The 20,118-nt window shown below is 49.7% G+C and overlaps 2 protein-coding genes and 1 long non-coding RNA gene across 9 annotated transcripts; all 3 read left to right on the forward strand.

The window, feature by feature from the left end:
- Window positions 1–1,443: 1,443 nt before the first annotated feature.
- Window positions 1,444–8,664, forward strand: LOC125979890 (erbin-like). 6 transcript variants are annotated; one of them, XR_011087989.1, is made up of 4 exons: window positions 1,444–1,523; window positions 8,039–8,109; window positions 8,246–8,350; window positions 8,494–8,664. XR_011087989.1 is itself a non-coding variant. In XM_068652813.1 (4 exons), the coding sequence occupies exon 1, from the start codon at window positions 5,816–5,818 to the stop codon at window positions 6,680–6,682; it is 867 nt and encodes a 288-aa protein (XP_068508914.1). In that variant the 3' UTR covers window positions 6,683–7,417; window positions 8,039–8,109; window positions 8,246–8,350; window positions 8,466–8,664. The 6 variants fall into 6 exon arrangements, 4 of the variants coding, with proteins under 4 accessions (XP_068508914.1, XP_049594698.1, XP_068508913.1 ...); XM_068652813.1 differs by lacking the exon at window positions 1,444–1,523 and adding an exon at window positions 5,816–7,417 and having other exon boundaries at window positions 8,466–8,664; XM_049738741.2 differs by lacking the exon at window positions 1,444–1,523 and adding an exon at window positions 5,816–7,417.
- Window positions 8,665–8,721: 57 nt separating this feature from the next.
- On the forward strand, window positions 8,722–10,895 carry LOC137840874 (janus kinase and microtubule-interacting protein 3-like). 2 transcript variants are annotated; one of them, XM_068652822.1, is made up of 6 exons: window positions 8,722–8,844; window positions 8,931–9,029; window positions 9,111–9,344; window positions 9,465–9,660; window positions 9,737–10,087; window positions 10,167–10,895. In XM_068652822.1, exons 2-4 carry the CDS (start codon window positions 8,940–8,942, stop codon window positions 9,648–9,650), a joined length of 510 nt encoding a protein of 169 aa, XP_068508923.1. In that variant the 5' UTR covers window positions 8,722–8,844; window positions 8,931–8,939; the 3' UTR covers window positions 9,651–9,660; window positions 9,737–10,087; window positions 10,167–10,895. The 2 variants fall into 2 exon arrangements, with proteins under 2 accessions (XP_068508923.1, XP_068508924.1); XM_068652823.1 differs by lacking the exons at window positions 8,722–8,844; window positions 8,931–9,029; window positions 9,111–9,344 and having other exon boundaries at window positions 9,613–9,660; window positions 9,737–9,814; window positions 9,871–10,087.
- Window positions 10,896–14,475: 3,580 nt separating this feature from the next.
- LOC137840850 (uncharacterized) lies at window positions 14,476–20,118 on the forward strand. Its single transcript, XR_011087960.1, has 3 exons — window positions 14,476–14,556; window positions 19,736–19,765; window positions 19,974–20,118. It is a non-coding gene; the product is annotated as an uncharacterized lncRNA (long non-coding RNA).

The raw sequence follows: 20,118 nt of genomic DNA on the forward strand, positions 1-20,118 counted from the left end.
CAGTAAGCGTCGCGGTGCTCCGTTGCGGTCTCAACGGCCCGGTGTGGCGCAATGTCTGCTCAGGTGAGGAGCGGGGGCGCTTTGCTGGCGGAGGTGGAGGAGACGCGGCGGTGTTGGGAGACCGAGTGGTGTCGCCTCCACCAGGAGCGCGGAAGAAACCCTGGCAGCGGCCCAGCAGGCCTGGCAGTCCCGAGCGGACGAGCTCCGATCGGCTCATCACCAGCATCGGGAGGAGCTGAGCCGAACCAAGAGAGACTGCGAGAGGGAGATCCGCTGACTGGTAGGACTGATCAGATGCGCGGTGCGTGGCTATGTTCCCAATTTCGTCGTATACCTGCAGTGCAATGACACCTAAGGCATTCTATTCTATTTCACAAGAAGAAAATGTCCGGTTGCTCGCTTCGCTTTTGTCACAGCAAAGGTGTTCTAGTCGATTCAAGAAAAAAATTGGCCGGTTGCTCTCTTTGTTTTTGTCACAATTCTGGCAAATGAGTTTGCCCGCCTGCCTGAACGCTCCCCGTTTGTACATCCAGATGGATGAGATCAAGCTGAAAGACAGAGCGGTTAGTGTTTTGGATAAAGCCCTGGGGCCGGCCACATCCACCGCCTTCAGCTGCAGACTCAGGCTGCCGAGCAGCAGATCGCTGCCCTGAGGGATTCCCAAAGGGCGGGCCTAAACTACCCTGGAAGTGGGGTCAACGCCGCTACTAGCAATCCTCTTCATAGCGTAAGCCACCTCATCACACACTTGCAGTACGCATGACTTAGTTCGTTGCTGGAGGAAGGTAGCACAAAAACAGTTTTGAACTTTGAACGAGTGGTTGTGTGTGTGTGTTGCGGGGCGTTTTCAGTCTCAGGAGGATCGGGACACGCGACGGTTTCATCTGAAAATCGCTGAGCTCAGCGCAGTCATCAGGAAACTGGAGGATCGAAACGCCCTGCTTTCCGAAGAGCGCGATGAACTGGTAATTTATTGACGGCACGCTTGAAGGTTTGCGCTACGTTTGATGCGCGCCATCCAGCGAGGCACCCATTGCGCTTGCTTATTAGTTGAGCGGCGCGGCGAGTCGGTTGCCTGGTAGATGTCTTTTATTGGGAGCCAATGCCACGATTCCGTTCAAACCGATGCAAAAGGAATGGATACGTTCTGGCCCGCGTGTTGTGCGTCTTTCACATCCCGCACTTCATGCTTGCAGCTAAAGCGACTGAGAGAAACAGAAAGCCAGTTTCTGCCACTCCTGTACAAAAACAAACGCCTGAGCAGGAAGAATGAAGAACTCTCGCTGGTGCTGTGTCGCCTTGAAAACAAAGTGCGCTTTGTCACCCAGGAGAACGAGGAGATGGCGAGCTTGGTAAGTCGACGTGGACAACGGCGGCGTGCCAACAGAGTCCACTGCATTTTTGTTCCACAGAGAAGGCCTAGTTCGCTCAATGACCTGGACCGCGGTTGCGGCCAGCAGGACGGTGAAATGGAGTTCCTTCAAGTTGTGGAGCAGCGGCACATCATCGACGACTTGTCCAAGGTCTTCAGGCAGGCGACTCGGTGCACGTACGGCTGCGCCGCGCTCGCTCGCTGTCGCCAGGAAACCTTTTCCGTCCAAAGCTTGGCCGGCGGCCGCCATCCAAAAAATTGGCCCCTTAAATTCCGACCTTTCAAGCAGGAGCATTGTGCGCACGCGTTTGAACACGCTTTAGACTTGTTTTGCCGTTTTCAGCAGCTCAAAGCTCCCGTTTTGTCAGCGCCTTTGCCACTCGCTGTGCGCTGAAAACGACGGACTCGCCCGGCTGCTCAGCCCGTCAACCATTAGCCGCGAGCGCGACGTCATTGTCCGTAGGCAGCTAGTGGCAAAATGCACCCTGTTAGAGTTGCGCTCGCTCCAACTTATTTTGGAAGAACCACACGGGAGACAAGTAGGTTCTTTTGGACACCTGCAGGTGGAGAGTCCATCCGTTGTACGAATGAAGTCTGACTCTCGGCTCCTGCACGAGCACGAGAAACAGGGTGGTGGGTGTTCTGCCCTCAGAATTGTTTTCATGGCGTAATGTTTTCTATGTAAAGAAGCAAACCGGAAATGTATTTTGAAATGCACCGGAAGCTGCGCATGTTTTTGTTGAAGGGACTTGACATCTGATGAGTGGAGAGACGTTGGCGTTACTCGCGGCATCTAAGCGAAACTTTCTCCTCTCCTTATGCTCACGAAATCAACGGCTGTAAGTTATCATTGTTTTATTGGATAACTTTATTTGTTTATAAGATAAGAAGAAACTAAGTGTGTTTATTGTTTCACTTGCAGTTTCACTCGTTGTGTTTAACACTGAATCGAAATAAAGGGAGCAAGACGCTCTGAATCCTGGCTCAAGTGTTCTATACATGAGTTTGGCTGGCTGATGAACTGTGACAACGTACATGAAGTACATAACGCACAGGGAGATCAGTACAGTGAAAAGCCGAACCACAGTGAGTTGAGGAAACAACGAAAGATTCAAACATGGCCGCCGAAGATGTATCCAGTGTTATCGACATGGAGACGGTGGACTTTGAAGAGAATTCACGTCGACCTTCATCTTCCAAGTCATCAGTCCACAGTCGATCGAGAGCTAGTGCTAACTCCAAGCACTCATCATCCTACAATTCCGTTCTGGAGGCAGCTGCCAGAGCCAGAGCTTCGGCTGAAGCAGCGGCAACCAAGGTAGCCTATTCAAGGAAGCAGTTGGAAATTAAAAGGCAACGAGCTAGGCTAGACATAGATTTAGAAGAATTAGAAATTGAAAAGGAAGCAGAAGTGGCACGGGTGAGAGCAGAAGTATTGGAAGCAGCTGCAGCTATAGAAAATGAAGATGTGCTGAGCATAAAAAGTAATTTGCCAGCACATGTGGCTCAAAAACGCACTGAAGATTATGTGCAAAGCCAAACACAGCTCAACCCACAGTCCCTTGTAGCCTACAGTGGAGTCTGGCGCCGCGAACCCACGCATAGTCTACCACCTGCGGCAGCTGAGGAGAGGTCCTCACACAACGTCTGCAGACCATCAGTGAATGAGGAACGTGAGGTAAAGGAGCAGTTCCAAGAGGCAATCAACACTCCGTATTATGGCCCCCCATTTCATGGTCCAGTCAGACCTTGTGAGTACAGCCTCCTACGACAGTCATCACCCACACCTACGACACCACCACGCATGGATGACTCCAGGCCTTTGCGTGATAACCTCAGGCCTCTTCAGAGTGACATCGGAACCCCGACTCAGTCTTTACATGCAGCAAGGCACACATCTGCCCCAAAGCCACCTAACAGTCCACATATGCAACAAGGTCGGTATTCTCCTCCTCATGCTAGCCCTCCACAAATGATAGACTTTGCCAAGTTTCTTGCTCGCAGAGAATTAGTGACTACGGGCCTCACAAAATTTGATGATATGCCAGAGAATTTTAGGGCATGGCAGTCCTCATTCCTAAATGCAACACAAGGCTTAGGTTTATCATATAGTGAGGAGCTAGACCTCTTGGTGAAGTGGCTCGGTAAAGACTCGTCTGAACATGTAAAGAGGATCCGTGCTGTTTATGTCACCAAGCCCAAAGCTGCTCTACAACTGTCCTGGGACAGACTGCATGAATGCTATGGTGCACCAGAAATAATTGAAAATGCCCTGTTCAAAAGAGTGGACGATTTTCCCCGTCTGTCTGCTAGAGACAACACGAAGCTAAGATTGCTCAGTGATCTCCTCATGGAGCTATTAGCAGCCAAAAACGATGGATATCTTCCTGGCCTTGCATACCTCGACACGCCTCGTGGGATAAAGCCTATCGTGGAGAAGTTACCTTCAGGCCTGCAGGAGAAATGGCTCGGTGTAGGCTCAAAGTACAAGGAGCGCTACAGGACATCTTTCCCTCCCTTTTCGTTTTTTGTAGACTTTGTGTATGGCCAAGCCAAGGCTCGAAACGACCCAAACTTCAGCCTGTCCATCAGTAGCCAGCCGTACGGAAAAGGTGAGAAAGCTCCATTCAAGCCAAGTGAATTTAAGACTGCTGTATCTGTGCGCAAAACAGACGTGTCTGGTACCACTGATGCAAACACCTTAAACTCTACGGAAGATGGAAAGGAAAACAATGATCCAGCTCGTTATTGCCCTCTGCACAAGAAAACACACCCATTGGAAAAATGCAGATCATTCAGAGCGAAAACATTACAGGAAAGAAAAGACATTCTTAAAGAACATAAACGCTGTTTTAAATGCTGCGCCCCAAACCACCTTGCCAAGGATTGTCAGGCATCATTGAAATGTGGTGAGTGTGACAGCCAAAGACACAGCTCTGCGATGCACCCAGACACCTCTCTGCCTCCCGATCAATCGGCCCTTCCACAAATAGACACAGTGGCACAAGGCAATTCCCCACTCGAAGTGACGTCACGATGCACTAAAGTTTGTGGCAAGGGCAACCTCCCACGTTCATGCTCAAAGGTGTGCCTGGTGCGCGTCTTCCCTCGGGGACAGCCGGATCGCTCTGTCAAGATGTATGTCATACTTGACGATCAGAGCAACCGCTCACTGGCCCGCTCTGAATTTTTCCACCTTTTCAAAGTCAAGAGCAGCCTCTCCCCTTACCTGATGAAGACCTGCGCCGGCACCACAGAGATGATCGGCAGGAAGGTGGCGGGCTTTCAGGTCGAAGCAGTGAACGGAGGTGTGCGCCTAGACCTTCCACCTCTCATCGAGTGCAATGAAATAATGAATAACAAATCTGAGATTCCAACTCCAGAGGTAACCCTCACACATGCGCACCTGAAGCATCTCGCTCCTCTCATTCCCAACCTGGATCCTGATGCAGAGATGATGATCCTGTTGGGGAGAGATATGATACGTGCACACAAAGTGAGAGATCAAGTCAACGGTCCTCATAACGCACCTTTTGCCCAGCGCCTGGACTTAGGCTGGGTCATTATAGGCGAAGTCTGCCTGGACAACGCCCACAAGCCAACCCTGAGCGTCTTCAAAACTCATGTGCTTCAAAATGGACGTCCGTCACTTCTTATTCCTTGCCAAAACAGCATCAGTGTGAAAGAGAGACCATGCTACGGCGGGGAGGACAAGCATAGCCACACTACACATACGTTGAAAGCATTGCCAGTCAAGGATCAGCTCGGGCAGACTGTTTTCCAACAAACAGACAGCAACAACAAGTTGAAGAACCTCCCCTACAGTTTCACGAAGCTCAGCCAAATGACAGCCATGTGGCTCTCTGAAAACCAGTCCAAACCCCTGATCCCGCTTCAGAAGGAAGAAGACCCCGAGACCCACAAAACCGTATTGACCAACTACATGTTCCCGCAGCAGACCCGAACCGAAGACCACGTCCCCAACTCCGACTCGGAAAGCTTCAATCCGGTCTTGTGGGAGGAACAGCGTAAGCATCGAGCTCAGGTGGCCTTCGAATGCGACGAGGACAAAGACGAGAGGGAAACTCCTCCGAGGGAGGGCAACCTGAAGCGTTACCCCACGCCATATCCCGACGAACTGAAGAACATGGTGAAGACGGCTCAGTCGGTGGCGCACCGGCTCAAGGAGGATGAGTCGAGCGAAGAGTCGGGTAGAGACCCCAGATATGGAACCACATTGGTGTGCAGGACGTGGGAGTCAAGGTGATCGACGCTCCCCGCTCTAATGGCCTTGCTTCAGACTTGGAGGCCAAAGCTTGCAACACCACCTTCACCATCCCAAACATTCCAGAAGGCATATCTAGGAACACAGAGTCCGAGTCCTTCAGCTCCCAACAGGCCCCGCTCAAATCGTCCGAGAGTTCCACCATAAACCACGAAGACATGCTGGAGGACTCTGAGGAGCTGTCGGACGAAGAGGAGGAGATGAGGATTGCCGAGATGAGGCCTCCTCTAATAGAGATCTCTATTAACCAGTCCAAAGTGGTGACGCTGAGTAAAGACAAAAAAGATGACAGCAAGGACGCTGACTCGTTGCTCGATGACACGGTGGCCAACAGCAACCAGAACAACAGCAACTGCTCGTCGCCGTCACGCATGTCGGACTCCGTGTCGCTGACCACCGACAGCAGCCAGGACAACTCCCTGTGCACCCCTGAGAGAGAAGCCAAGATGCCCTTCCTCCCCAAGAGCAGGCACGAGGATGAGAACATGAACCCCTCCAAAGACGCCGGGGAGCTTCTCCACAACGGCAACGGCTCGGAAACGTCCCTCCAAGCGCTCCTGAGGGCGCAGCGGGGAGCCACGGAGCCGGCGGGTGACTATGACCTGTCTATGGAAGCCCGACTGGCCTTCATTGAGAAGGGACTCAACAATGGCCTTGGAGACGGCTACACCAAGTGGGACCAGATCAACATGAACGTTTCGCACCCGGCGACAGACAACATGGGGGAGCCTCGTAATGGTTTAGTGGGATTGCAGGAATCGGACGGCAAGCGGGGTTTCGACAACCGCCATTTCCAGAATGGAAACCAGCAAGTTAGCGACGCGGCAGCAGAGAATAGGATGGCGAGCGGCAGCGGCCCCGATCCAACGTCCACGGCTCAGGGCCAGAGTATAGTGGGGAGCAAGTCCGCCTCCTTGCTGGACGATCACAACCTCCAAGTTTCTCCAAGCTCGGAGCAGTTATCTTCGTCCATACCTCCCACCAGGTCACCAGGCTGCTTGTGGAACACCATCATGCAGAGGTAGAGCACCAGGGGCGACAATTCACAGAGGGAGCCATCAGGGCAGCTGGACTATGGATTGTCGCTGGCAAAGGGCTGGTGAGCTCTATCCTCTATCACTGTGTGACATGCCGTAAGCCGAGAGGGAAGGTGGAAGTGCAAAAAATGGCTGACCTCCCTCCGGAGCGACTCGACACCTCTCCACCCTTCAGCTATGTGGGGCTGGATGTATCTGGAACCGTTGGAGAAATGAGTACCTGAGCACTCTTCATCCGAGACGTAAGTGGCACAGGACACAACGCAACCTTCAACCAGGGGACATTGTGCTGCTAAAGCAAACTCAAGTGCCAAGGAATGAGTGGCCGATGGCTATGGTCATATCCACACCCAAGAGCAGTGATGGGAAGGTCCGGAAGGTTGAGGTGAGGACATCATCCCAAGGCATCTCGAAAACTTACCTGCGGCCCATTTCTGAAGTGGTCCTTCTCATGGTAAAAGTGGACTGAGAAAAAAGGAAAGTAGTTTCAAAGGTTAGTGGCATTAAATGCCAGACGGGGAGTGTTCTGCCCTCAGAATTGTTTTCATGGCGTAATGTTTTCTATGTAAAGAAGCAAACCGGAAATGTATTTTGAAATGCACCGGAAGCTGCGCATGTTTTTGTTGAAGGGACTTGACATCTGATGAGTGGAGAGACGTTGGCGTTACTCGCGGCATCTAAGCGAAACTTTCTCCTCTCCTTATGCTCACGAAATCAACGGCTGTAAATTATCATTGTTTTATTGGATAACTTTATTTGTTTATAAGATAAGAAGAAACTAAGTGTGTTTATTGTTTCACTTGCAGTTTCACTCGTTGTGTTTAACACTGAATCGAAATAAAGGGAGCAAGACGCTCTGAATCCTGGCTCAAGTGTTCTATACATGAGTTTGGCTGGCTGATGAACTGTGACAACGTACATGAAGTACATAACGCACAGGGAGATCAGTACAGTGGGTGTAAGCGTGGATTGAATGGAGAAAGCCCTTGACCTCTAGTCAAAACATAGCAAGGGGTGTTTTACAACTTTGTGTAGGAAGTTGCTATCGCTTATGATAGGGATAAATAAGGGATAAATAATATTATTTATTACAGGTTGCAGTCAAAGTCAAAGCAACATAATCATACGATAAAGATAATCTGGAAAACCCTGACACACCCTGTAGTTGTCACGTTTGGAAAAGACGAGCGTCCCTCCAATCATCGCCGGTGACGTGTTTTTCAGGCTCTGGAGACAGGAGCTCATGTCAGAAATGTCATTGTGAGTCGCGTTTGTTTCTGCGCCGGAGCCGTTCGTTCCCTTTGCATCCAAAGAATCTCAAAGGCGGATTATTTGTGTCGACAGGAGAGAGATTTGCTGCTACGATACCGACGTCGAGAATCTCTGAGGAGGAACAAAGCGTGAGGTCCTGCAAGGTGAGTCTGTTTGTTTGCGGCTGCTTGGTGTTGCGCAAGATGAAATGGCCTTTTTCTCGCTATCGTTCCTCTCGTCGATTCATCGTGAGGTGTCGCTTCAGTTTGTTCAGAGAGATGTTTGCTTCCGCGCCCGCAGGTCATCGAAACATTTTACGGCTACGACGAAGACGTGTTGGTGGACTCGGACGGATCGTCCTTGTCTTTTCACACCGACAGAACCCCCGACACGGAACCCGAAGAGGTAGCCCGCCATTTCTGCCAGCGTATTGGCGCCAAACATTCCTCTTCAGCCTGGAATCGGACTCGTCTTTGCGTCGCGGGTGCTTTGTCGCCGGTCTGACTGATTCTGGTACTAGTGCTGTGTTGCATTGGTGTGTGCATGAGGAGGCGGAGCTTCGCTACCGCCAGCTGACGCAAGAATATCAAGCGCTGCAACGAGCCTACGCTCTGCTAGCCCAGACCAGCGGAGGGGACTACGACGCCGAGAAGGAGATCAAGGTGGCGCCCCTTCCCGCAACCCCCGGCCGGGTCGCAGCCTCCCCGTTCTCACCCAGCCTCGGGTGTTCTCTGGTCTGAAAGGAGGAGGAGGAGCCCATTTTCCAGTCAACCAAAGAATTTGTGGATGAAAATGACACAACATTCCAAAGCTGTCCACGCGTTTGTCTCTTCTAGAATGTCAAGTGGGTGGAGGAGAAGCAGCTGCTGCGTCAGAGCAATCAGCAGTTGGCCGAAAAGGTGACGGAAAGAAAGGCGCTGGGCGGAGTCGCTTGGCGTCACACCCGTCGGGAAGCCCCGCAGATGAGGTCTGACTGTCTTTTCAGGTCAGGCGGATGGAGGCGGAAGAAGCGCGTCTGAAAGAGCACATCCAGGATATCCCAGACCAAAACGAACTGCTTGTGTTCCGCATCCTGGAGCTGGAGGTGGGAAGACTCGCACAAGCGTGTTGAGGCCAGAGATGTGACAGACGGACGGACGGACGGATGCATGCCTCTGCCTTTCAGGAGAGGGAGTGGCGCTCCCCCGTCTTGAAGTTTCTGCAAGTCCGTTTCCCAGACGGCCTCAGCCCTTTGCAGATCTACTGCGAGGTCGAGGGCGTGAGCGTACGTAAGGCGTCCCTCGCAACCCTAACCTTAACCCGAGGTCCCAGAACACCTTACATTGCTCCTTGCGCCTTTCCCCCGGACATCGTCATCAGTGATCTGATGAAGAAGCTGGACATCCTGGGCGATAACGCCGTAAGTGTATGTCGAACTCCTTATGTTCGCACTCCACGAGACTCGGCGGCTCAAATGTGACTTTTGGAAGGCTTTGCGCTGAAAGAAGCTTGTTGACGCTGTGCCTTTGGGCTCTTGCAGAATCTCACCAACGAGGAGCAGGTGGTCGTGATTCACGCCAGGACCCTTCTCACCCTAGCCGAGAAGGTAACGCGCACGTCCACGCACGCTCTCGCATTCTGCTTATGTGACAGCAGCCTTTCCTCAGTGGTTAGAATACATCAAAGTGACCAAGTCAGCACTTCAACAGTAGATGTTGGACATTGAAAGTGAGAAGGTAGGCAGACACGCGACATCAGCCAAGGGGAACTCCGGCAATGTGCCCCAACAATTCTGACCTTGAGCTGTGCTAGGATATGTTCTGTAACCAGAAGGGCTACCTGGATGAAGAGTTGGACTTCAGGAAGCGTTCCATGGACCAGGCTCATAAGGTAAGCCGCCCTCAAATCTCCCGCCGGACCACTGATGGACGAGGATTGCGGCCCAGAGGATCCTGGAGCTGGAGGCCATGTTGTACGAGGCGCTACCGCAGCGGGACTGCCCTGCCACGGACGGCGAAAAAGCCAGCCACGCTGGCGTGAATGACGTGCTGACGGCGGATCAGAGAGAAGAGCCAATGGAAGCGAGCCCTGATGTGCGAGTTGAGGGAGCGCGACGCTTGCATCCTCCAAGAGAGAATGGATCTGCTGCACAGCGCGCAACAGGTAAGGGCCCAAAGCCAGCCCGGCACTTACTTGCCCGCTTACTGGCTTTTGAAGGCCACTTTCCATTTGTCCGTCCTAGAGGAACAAAGAGCTGAAAGAATTCATCGAAGCTCAGAAGAGACAAATCAAACAATTGGAGGAGAAGTTTCTGTTTCTCTTTCTATTCTTCTCCTTGGCCTTCATTCTGTGGCCCTAACACCAGCTGGTGAGTGAGCTCCAGCGGCACCGCACTCGACACCTCCGATACACTGCCAGCCGGTCTCAGACGTTGGCAGACGCTCCGATGCCGACGTATACCCCCCGCCACGGTGACAGAGGCACCGCGTCACACCGGCGCTCATCCAATCAGAAGGCAGGAAAGGCAAATTCACATGCAGGGCACGCTTGAACCAGAAGAGAGCGCCACAAAAAACGGTTGTTGCCCCAAACGCGCACTAAAAAGGGTCAGAATAACAAGAGTCCCACCGGCCAGCCGGGGCCACCCGTCCATCAATTTCTTCAGGGGGGAAAAAAAATTGGAGTCACCGGTGAGTACATTTTGCATTTAGCTCTGCTTTTCTGCTTCTGTCTTCAAGTATGTGGCATCCTGCGACCAAAGATTCAGCCAACCCCAAAGCGGTTGACCTCAACGTCCCACCACCATGCCGACCAGAGCAGGTGACGTGATGCTTTGGACATCCTTCCGTCTCAGATGCCCAAAAGTACTCTTTGCCACATCTGCGGCAATACGGTGTCTTTTCAAAGGTGCAAATAAATCCAGCGTGGGCGGAACACGCACGTCTTCGTTTTTTCCCGCTTTGTTTGTGTGACAGCTGTTGTGAAAATTTTATACAAATAAAGTTGTATAGTACAGGTTTGGCCAAGCCGCAATTCCTGAACCGCATGCGGCTCTTTGCTTGGATTCATGCGGCCCTTTTATGTTCATATCAACATTTTGTGTGTGTGTGGGGGGGCGGTTGTGCGTGTTGGCAGGGAAAAGATGCACAGCAAAACGGAAATATGTAGCTGAACACCGGACGTTTTTATCAGAGTGGGAAAGTTTCTATTTTTTGTTGAACGTGATGGCAAACCATTCTGCCTGATATGTCAGACCTCAGCGCATTTCAAAGATTCAAATCTTCAGCGCCATGCACTTCAGCTCACTCCATGGCTAACATTGATCAGGCGTCGAACCCGCAACATCATGCTTAAGAGGTGGACATGCTAACCAGTGCGCCATTATGTCAACGCATAATAACTAAGTCTACTGATCAAAACAGCGGTTACTATATGACGTCGCTACGTCGTGGTCAAGTGACGCAGACAAGACATCAATGGACGGACCTTCCTCCGAAATTAGAATCCGTGGGCAGAGTTAACTTGTTTAAAAGGGAGTGGGCAGAAGAAATATTTAATTTATTTAAATCTATTTTGAGTGCACACCATTATGCCAATGCATAACAACTGTAAATCTACTAAACAAAACAGCGGTTGCTATATGACATCTGCCACGTTGTGGTCACGTGACAGACGTGACGTCGATGGGCGAAACTTCCGCCGGAATTCAAATCCGCGGGGAGAGTTAACTTGTTTAAAAGGGAGTGGGCAGAAGAATTATTTAATTTATTCAAATCCATTTGGAGTGTGCGCCATTATGTCAATGCATAACAACTGTAAGTCTACTAAACAAAACAGCGGTTGCTATATGACGTCTGCCACGTCGTGGTCACGTGACGCGGACGTGACGTCGACGCCTACTTTACATCCCACCGATCACAGGACCCCTTGGCTGCATAACCGCGCCCCCTTCCCAACCAATCGGATTTGCTATACGCGAAAACGACGCCAATGGGCGGGCTCTTCCGCCAGAATTTAAATCCGTGGGCGTGGCTCGCAACAGGAAGTAGGAAAATGGCGATGTTGACAAAGACACAGCGGATGGTAACATACGACTAACGAGAGAAATATTTTTATTTTCTGCTTGCAACTGGACCGTCCAGAGCGTACACGGTAAGTACAACTCATCGTTTTTAAAAAGAAGTACTTTTGTTGCCCTGAAAAGCGAGTGAGTGTGGCGTTTGGGGGGAACGTCGAATTTCGACGATTATTTCGACTGGTCAACGGTTGTAAATGATTGCGTTGATTAAAAACTTTATTTAACTCTACTCTTAACTTTGCCGTTTCAGATATGCGGGTATTACACCGCGGAAATGACGTCAATAGGCTGAACTGTCGCCAAAATTCAAATCTGTGGGCGCAATGGCCTTGAGCGAGACAACGGATACAAACACGACGACTATCAACAGAAATATCTTTATTTTCTGCTTGCAAGTGGACCGTCTAGAGCGTACACGGTAAGTACAACTCATTAGGTTTAAAAATATTTACGTTTGTGTAGTTTGCGTTGCGTTACATCTGTGAATGTTGGTTGAGGCTAAATGTTAATGTTTAATTTCCTTCCTTTAGGTTCCACGGTGTTTGTTGGCTGTACGTTTTCCACTGCAAGAAGAGGCTCGTATCATTGACCAGGAGCGAGCTACAAGTATCATTGACCAGGAGCGAGCTACAATTGTGAGTAGCCATAACATTTATCTTAAACACTTCCTATTTCATGTCTAACAGTACTTGATTTAACAAATAACCATAAATAAATACAGTGTGGGCACTGAAGTTAACATATGTGATTATACTGCCTAATCTGTCACCGAGTATATTGTTGCAAAGTAATATAAGATCCAAAGTTGTAATTCAGAATAGTTTTCAAAAGAAGGCCATTAGAATTATATACAAGTCTGATTACCCTGAACATAATAGCAAGCTATTAATTAAATCACAAATTCTTCAATTCAAAGATTTGGTAGATTATCAGACAAATAATGTCTAACAGTAATTGATTTAACACATCACGATAAGTAGATTGAGTGTGGGCACTCTCAAGTTAACATATGTGATTATACTTCCTAATCTGTTACAGAGTATGTTGTTGCCGAGTAATGTAGAATAGATCCAAAGTAGTAATCCAGAATAGTTTTGAAAAGGCCATTAGAATAATTAACAAATCTGATTACCTTGAACATAATAACAAGCTAAGTGTTTAATATGTCCTATGAAGTCAAAATTGGGCACCATCATGTGGTGAAATTTGGAATTGCATCACATCCAATTTTGCCTGGGAACAAACAGATTAAATAAATCTTAGTTTTGAATAAGCCACTCCTTCTCAAACAAGTAAACTCTGCCCATTTTGCGCAGTAGATGTTCTGTTAATATCTAGTATTTATACAAAGTCATAATTTAAATTGCTTTCAACCTTCATTCATCGGTCCAACCAACATTACTCGCTCTTATTACCAACTTGTATCGATTTAACTAAGCGTTTAATACTTCCTATCAGGTCTCAATTCAAGATTTGGCAAAATACAATTTCAGCAAATCCAATTTTGCCAGGGAACAAAAATAGATTAAATAAACTAAATAAGTCTTCTTCCCATTAAATAAATCAGAAAAGTCTTTCTTGTAACCAGTCCTCTTCAAACAAGTAAAGTCTGCCCATTTTGTGCCGTGGATTTTGTGTCTATGCCTAGTATTTATACAAAATCATAATTTAAACGACTTCATTCCTTCATTCACTTTGGAAATTTGGAATTGCAGCAAATCGAATTTTGCCAGGGAACAAAAATAGATCAATTAAACTAAATAAGTCTTCTTCCCATTGAATAAATTAAAGAAGTCTGTCTTGTAACCAGTCATTTTCAAACAAGTAAAGTCTGCCCATTTTGTGCCGTAGATTTTGTGTTTATGCCTAGTATTTATACAAAATCATAATTTAAAGGATTTCATTCCTTCATTCACTTTGGAAATTTGGAATTGCAGCAAATCAAATTTTGCCTGGGAAGAAAAGTAGATTAAATAAATTTAATAAGTCTTACTACTTCCCATTAAATAAATTAAATACGTCTTACTTGTTCCCACTCCTTTTCAAAAAAGTAGTTTAAAACGAGGGCCCTTCACTCAACCTTTAACCCTATTTATTCACCTTCTAGGCTAAGTGTTAAAGACTAAATGTTAAAGGCTAAGTGTTAGAGGCTAAGTGCCAGAGGCTAGGCGCCAGAGGCGAGTTTTTGTGGGCTGAAGTTTTAGTGGGGTTAGTGTGAATACAATCCAAAAGAATACAACAGAATACAATACAATAGAATATAATACATAGATTAAATTCAATAGCTCTTACTACTTCCCATTAAATAAATTAAATACGTCTTACTTATTCCCAATCCTTTTCAAAAAAGTTGTTTAAAACAAGGGCCCTTCACTCAACCTTTAACCTCTACCACCGCACGTCACATTGTGTTGTATCTGTGAATGTTGGTTGTGGCCAAATGATAGTTTTCTTTCATTCGTTTAGGTTCCACGGTGTTTGTTGGCTATATGTTTTCCACTGTCAGAAGGATGAAAATACAAAGTACGCTTGGACGTGGGCAAAGACGTCACCGGTGAGTCCTTCCTTCCTATTTATTTACCTTCTAGGTGCTAGAGGCTAAGTGTTAGAGGCTAAGTGTTAGAGGCTAAGTGTTAAAGGCAACACAATACGAACAACACAACACAATACAAACAACTCAACACAATATGAACAACACAATATGAACAACACAACACAATAGGAACAACACAACAAAATACGAAAAACACAACACATTACTAACAACACAACACAATACGGACAACACAACGATACAGCACTGAACAACACGATACCGCACTGAACAACATGATACCGCACTGAACAACACCATGCCGCACTGAACAACACCATCCCGCAATGAACAACACCATGCCGCACTGAACAACACCATGCCGCACTGAACAACACCATGCCGCACTGAACAACACGATCCCGCACTAAACAACACCATCCCGCACTGAACAACACCATCCTGCACTGAACACCATGCCGCACTGAACAACACCATGCCGCACTGAACAACACCATCCCACACTGAACAACACCATGCCGCACTGAACAACACCATTCCGCACTGTACAACACCATGCCGCACTGAAAAACACCATGCCGCACTGAACAACACCATCCCGCACTAAACAACACTATGACGCACTGAACAACACCATGCCCCACTGAACAACACCATGCCGCACTGAACAACACCATGCCGCACTGAACAACACCATGCCGCACTGAATAACACCATGCCGCACTGAACAACACCATGCCGCAATGAACAACACCATGCCGCACTGAACAACACCATGCCGCACTGAACAACACCATGCCGCACTGAACAACACCATCCGGCAATGAACAACACCATGCCGCACTGAACAACACCATGCCGCACTGAACAACATTATGCCGCACTGAGCAACATTATGCCGCACTGAACAACACCATCCCGCACTGAACAACACCATGCCGCTTTGAACAACACCATGCCGCACTGAACAACACCATCCTGCACTGAACAACACCATCCCGCACTGAACAACACCATCCTGCACTGAACACCATGCCGCACTGAACAACATTATGCCACACTGAACAACACCATGCCGCACTGAACAACACCATGCCGCACTGAACAACACCATGCCGCACTGAACAACACCATGCTGCACTGAACAACATTATGCCGCACTGAACAACACCATGCCGCACTGAACAACACCATGCCGCACTGAACAACACCATGCTGCACTGAACAACACCATGCCGCACTGAACAACACCATCCCGCACTGAACAACACCATGCCGCACTGAACAACATTATGCCGCACTGAAAAACACCATGCCGCACTAAACGACACCATCCCGCACTGAACAACACCATGCCGCATTGAACAACACCATGCCGCACTGAACAACACCATGCCGCACTGAACAACACCATCCCGCACTGAACAACACCATGCCGCTTTGAACAACACCATGCCGCACTGAACAACACCATCCTGCACTGAACAACACCATCCCACACTGAACAACACCATCCTGCACTGAACAACACCATGCCGCACTGAACAACACCATGCCACACTTAACAACACCATGCCGCACTGAACAACACCATGCCGCACTGAACAGCACCATGCCGCACTGAACAACACCATGCCGCACTGAACTACACCATGCCGCACTGAACAACACCATGCCGCACTTAACAACACCATGCCACACTGAACAACACCATGCCGCACTGAACAACACCATGCCGCACTGAACAACACCATGCCGCACTGAACTACACCATGCCGTACTGAACAACACGACGCCGCACTGAACAACACGACGCCGCACAGAATAACACAATACCGCACAAAACAACACAATACCGCACAAACAGTTTTAGATAATATTATGTCGCAGTCATGTGACGCGGACATGATGTCAATAGGCGGAACTCACGGCAAAATTATAATCCGTGGGCGTGACTTGCAACAGGAAGTAGGAAAGCGGCAATGCTGGCAAACAAGACACAGCGGTTAGTATATCCTCAAATCCAAGATGGCGGTGCGCACGGACGCAGCGGCTTACGGCTCTCCACGCCAGTGCTCTTTTTTCCTTGCCTATATTTTTTTATTTTCACTCTTTGGCACACTCTGTACTGGGAATCCCAAGTACACTTTCCACTCGCTCACGGACATTGGACACCAAGCACGGATACCTATTTCAAGTGACTTTCACCGCAAGCACAACATCCCAGACGAGATTGCGAGACCGCCGGGGTCTCCGTGGATTGTTGTCGGGTCTGGGAGGCGACGCAGGCGAAGAAGAGAGAGGAAGCAAAAGCGAGGCCGTCGGTCTGGCCTAATGCTAAGGCTACGTAAACAACCGCACAAGCCGCCTCTCCCGAGCCTGTTTCTCTCCAACGCCAGATCCCTGCTGCATAAAATGGATGACCTGGATCTACAGCTCACGGGAAACCACTACGTCCGGGACTGTTGTGTGATTATTATAACCGAAACCTGGCTGCGCCCGGATATCCCCGATGCTAGCATGCAGCTAGCAAGCCACTCCCTGCTACGCGCGGACAGAACATTGGACTCCGGTAAACGCAGAGGTGGGGGGCTTTGTATGTATGTGCACGAAAACTGGTGCAACAATGCGACCATCGTAGGCAGCCACTGCTGTCCGGACCTCGAGTACATGGCAGTCAGGTGCCGGCCTTTTTTCCTCCCGAGGGAGCTAGCTGTTGTTATCGTCATTGCTGTTTACATTCCACCCGACGCTGACGTAAGCACGGCACTCTCTCTCCTGCTGAGAGCTGTGAGTGAACAACAACGGGCTCACCCTGATGGCTTCCACATTGTAGCGGGGGATTTTAACAAGGCCAACTTAAAGACTGTTCTGCCGAATTTCCACCAGCACGTAAAGTGTGCTTCACGGGGTGAGAACACCCTGGACCATGTCTACACCAACATCAAACATGCATACAGAGCTATCCCCCTCCCCCACCTCGGGCAATCAGACCATCTGTCCCTCCTGCTCTTCCCTGCCTACACCCCCCTCAGACGCAAACTCAGACCCACCTTAAGGACCATCACCTCCTGGCCTGAGGATGCACTCCACAAACTCAAAGACTGTTTTCAACGGACAGACTGGGACCTGTTCGACCACCAGGAGCTGGGGACACACACAGACACAGTTCTGGGCTACATCCAGTTCTGCGCCAGCAATGTGACTGTGACCAAAACCATCCGGGTCTTCCCTAACCAGAAACCCTGGATGTGCAGCCAGGTCCGCTCTCTCCTCAGAGCCCGCGACACCGCCTTCAGGTCAGGAGACAGAGCTCTGTACAGCGCTGCCAGAGCTGAGCTGAGGAGAGGAGTCAAACGGGCGAAAGCGGACCACAGAAAACGCATCGAGTCCCACCTGTCCAGCAACAATGGCCGCAAGGTGTGGCAGGGCATCCAGGAGATCACCAACTTCAGGGGCAGTGCCGCTCAAGTCGAAGACCAAGGCGCACAGCTGGCAGAGGAGCTAAACAGCTTCTTTGCTCGGTTTGGAACATCCCAGCAGCACTCCCCTGTCCCTGCCCTGCCCCCTCCCCCACCCAGCTCTGACATCACTCCACTCACTGTTCAGGAGCACAAGGTCAGAAAGGTGCTCCTTACAGTGAATCCCAGAAAGGCCACAGGCCCGGATGGGGTCCCCGGCAAGGTGCTGAGGGCATGCGCTGAGGAGCTCGCCCCCACCTTCACCACGATCTTCAACCGCTCCCTGGCCCTAGCAACCGTCCCGCCCTGCCTGAAAACCTCAACCATCATCCCAGTGCCGAAGAAGTCGGCCATCTCTAGCCTGAATGATTACCGACCAGTGGCCCTCACTCCGGTGATCATGAAGTGCTTTGAGAGGCTGGTTCTTCAGCACATCAAGGATTATCTTCCCCCACACCTCGACCCCCACCAGTTTGCATACCGGACCAACAGATCCACAGAAGACGCCATCGCCGTAGCCCTCCATTGTGCGGTGAACCACCTGGAGCAGCAGCAGAGCTATGTCCGGATGCTCTTTGTGGATTACAGTTCGGCATTCAACACCATCCTCCCGGACAGACTCACCACAAAGCTGGACACTCTCGGACTCCCCTCTCTCACATGTGCCTGGATTAATGACTTTCTGACCAACCGACTCCAGGCTGTGAGAGTTGGCTCCCGCCTCTCCTCCACCCGTACGCTGAGCATCGGCTCCCCACAGGGCTGTGTGTTGAGCCCCCTCCTCTTCTGCCTCTACACTCATGATTGCAGACCGGCTCACAACCACAACCGGATTGTCAAGTTCGCCGACGATACCACTGTGGTCGGTCTCATCTCCAATGGCGATGAGGTAGCCTACAGAGAGGAGGTCCTGGAGCTGGTTGACTGGTGCTCTGAGAACAATCTCGCTCTGAACACCAAGAAGACCAACGAGCTCATCATAGACTTTAGAAGACACAGCCCTGAGCCAACTCCCCTCTTCATCAACGGCGAGCAGGTGGAGAGGGTCCACAGCACCAAGTACCTGGGCGTCCACATCTCTGACCGGATCTCCTGGTCAGAGAACATCACCACCATCGTCAAGAAGGCTCAGCAGCGGTTACACTTCCTGAGAGTCCTCAGGAGGTACAACCTCAACACCGACCTGTTGCTGACCTTCTACCGATCTTCCATCGAGAGTCTACTGACCTACTGCATCGTAGTATGGTTCGGCAGCTCCACCGCCGCTGACAGGGAGAAGCTGCAGAGAGTGGTGAAGGCAGCCCAGAGGATCATCGGCCGCCCTCTCCCCTCCCTTACGGACATCTACACTACCCGCTGCCTCAGCAGGGCTAAGGCCATCTCAGCGGACAGCTCCCACCCTGGCTCCGCCCTGTTTGACCTGTTGCCCTCTGGAAGACGCTACAGGCAAATGAAGACCAGGACAAACAGACTCAGAAACAGTTTCTTTCCCCAAGCCATAGCCGCCCTCAACTCCAGCCGACACTGATGACACTTTCCTCCTGCACTATTACTGCACTTTGTCCGCACTACTGTTTCTGATTATTCATCTACTTGACTATGTTACTTGTGTCTACCTCATGCATTTCATTGTACTATGTAGAATGACAATAAAGGTTTTCTGATCTGTTCTGATCTAGTAACACGACGACTAACAAGACAAATATTTTTGTTTTCAGCTTGCAACTTGACCGTCTAGAGCGTACAAGGTAATTACAACTCGTTGTTTTGAAAAATATGTTTTTTTTTGTGTAGCCCTGAAAAGCGAGGGAGTGTGGCGTTTGGGAGGAACGTCGAACTCGGCGTCTGCTTCCAGCCACAGACGCCAAATTTCGACGATTATTTCGATTGGTCAACGGTTGTAAATTATTGCGTTGATTAAAAACTTTAACTCTACTCTTAACTTTGCCGTTTCAGATATGCGGGTATTACACCGCGGAAATGACGTCAATAGGCTGAACTCTCGCCAAAATTCAAATCTGTGGGCGCAATGGCCTTGAGCGAGTCAACGGATACAAACACGACGATTATCAACAGAAATATCTTTATTTTCTGCTTGCAA

The sequence above is a fragment of the Syngnathus scovelli genome, chromosome 13 (genome assembly GCF_024217435.2).
Source record: "Syngnathus scovelli strain Florida chromosome 13, RoL_Ssco_1.2, whole genome shotgun sequence".
NCBI lineage: Eukaryota > Metazoa > Chordata > Actinopteri > Syngnathiformes > Syngnathidae > Syngnathus > Syngnathus scovelli.

Excerpts from the sequence above, each read along its gene's own strand:
- LOC137840874 (XM_068652822.1), top strand. The coding sequence starts at position 8,940 with ATGGAGGCGGAAGAAGCGCGTCTGAAAGAGCACATCCAGGATATCCCA. Across the intron at positions 9,030-9,110 it reads TCCGCATCCTGGAGCTGGAG|GAGAGGGAGTGGCGCTCCCC; the intron begins GTGGGAAGACTC and ends TCTGCCTTTCAG. Across the intron at positions 9,345-9,464 it reads ACATCCTGGGCGATAACGCC|AATCTCACCAACGAGGAGCA; the intron begins GTAAGTGTATGT and ends GGGCTCTTGCAG.
- LOC125979890 (XM_068652813.1), top strand. The coding sequence starts at position 5,816 with ATGCTGGAGGACTCTGAGGAGCTGTCGGACGAAGAGGAGGAGATGAGG.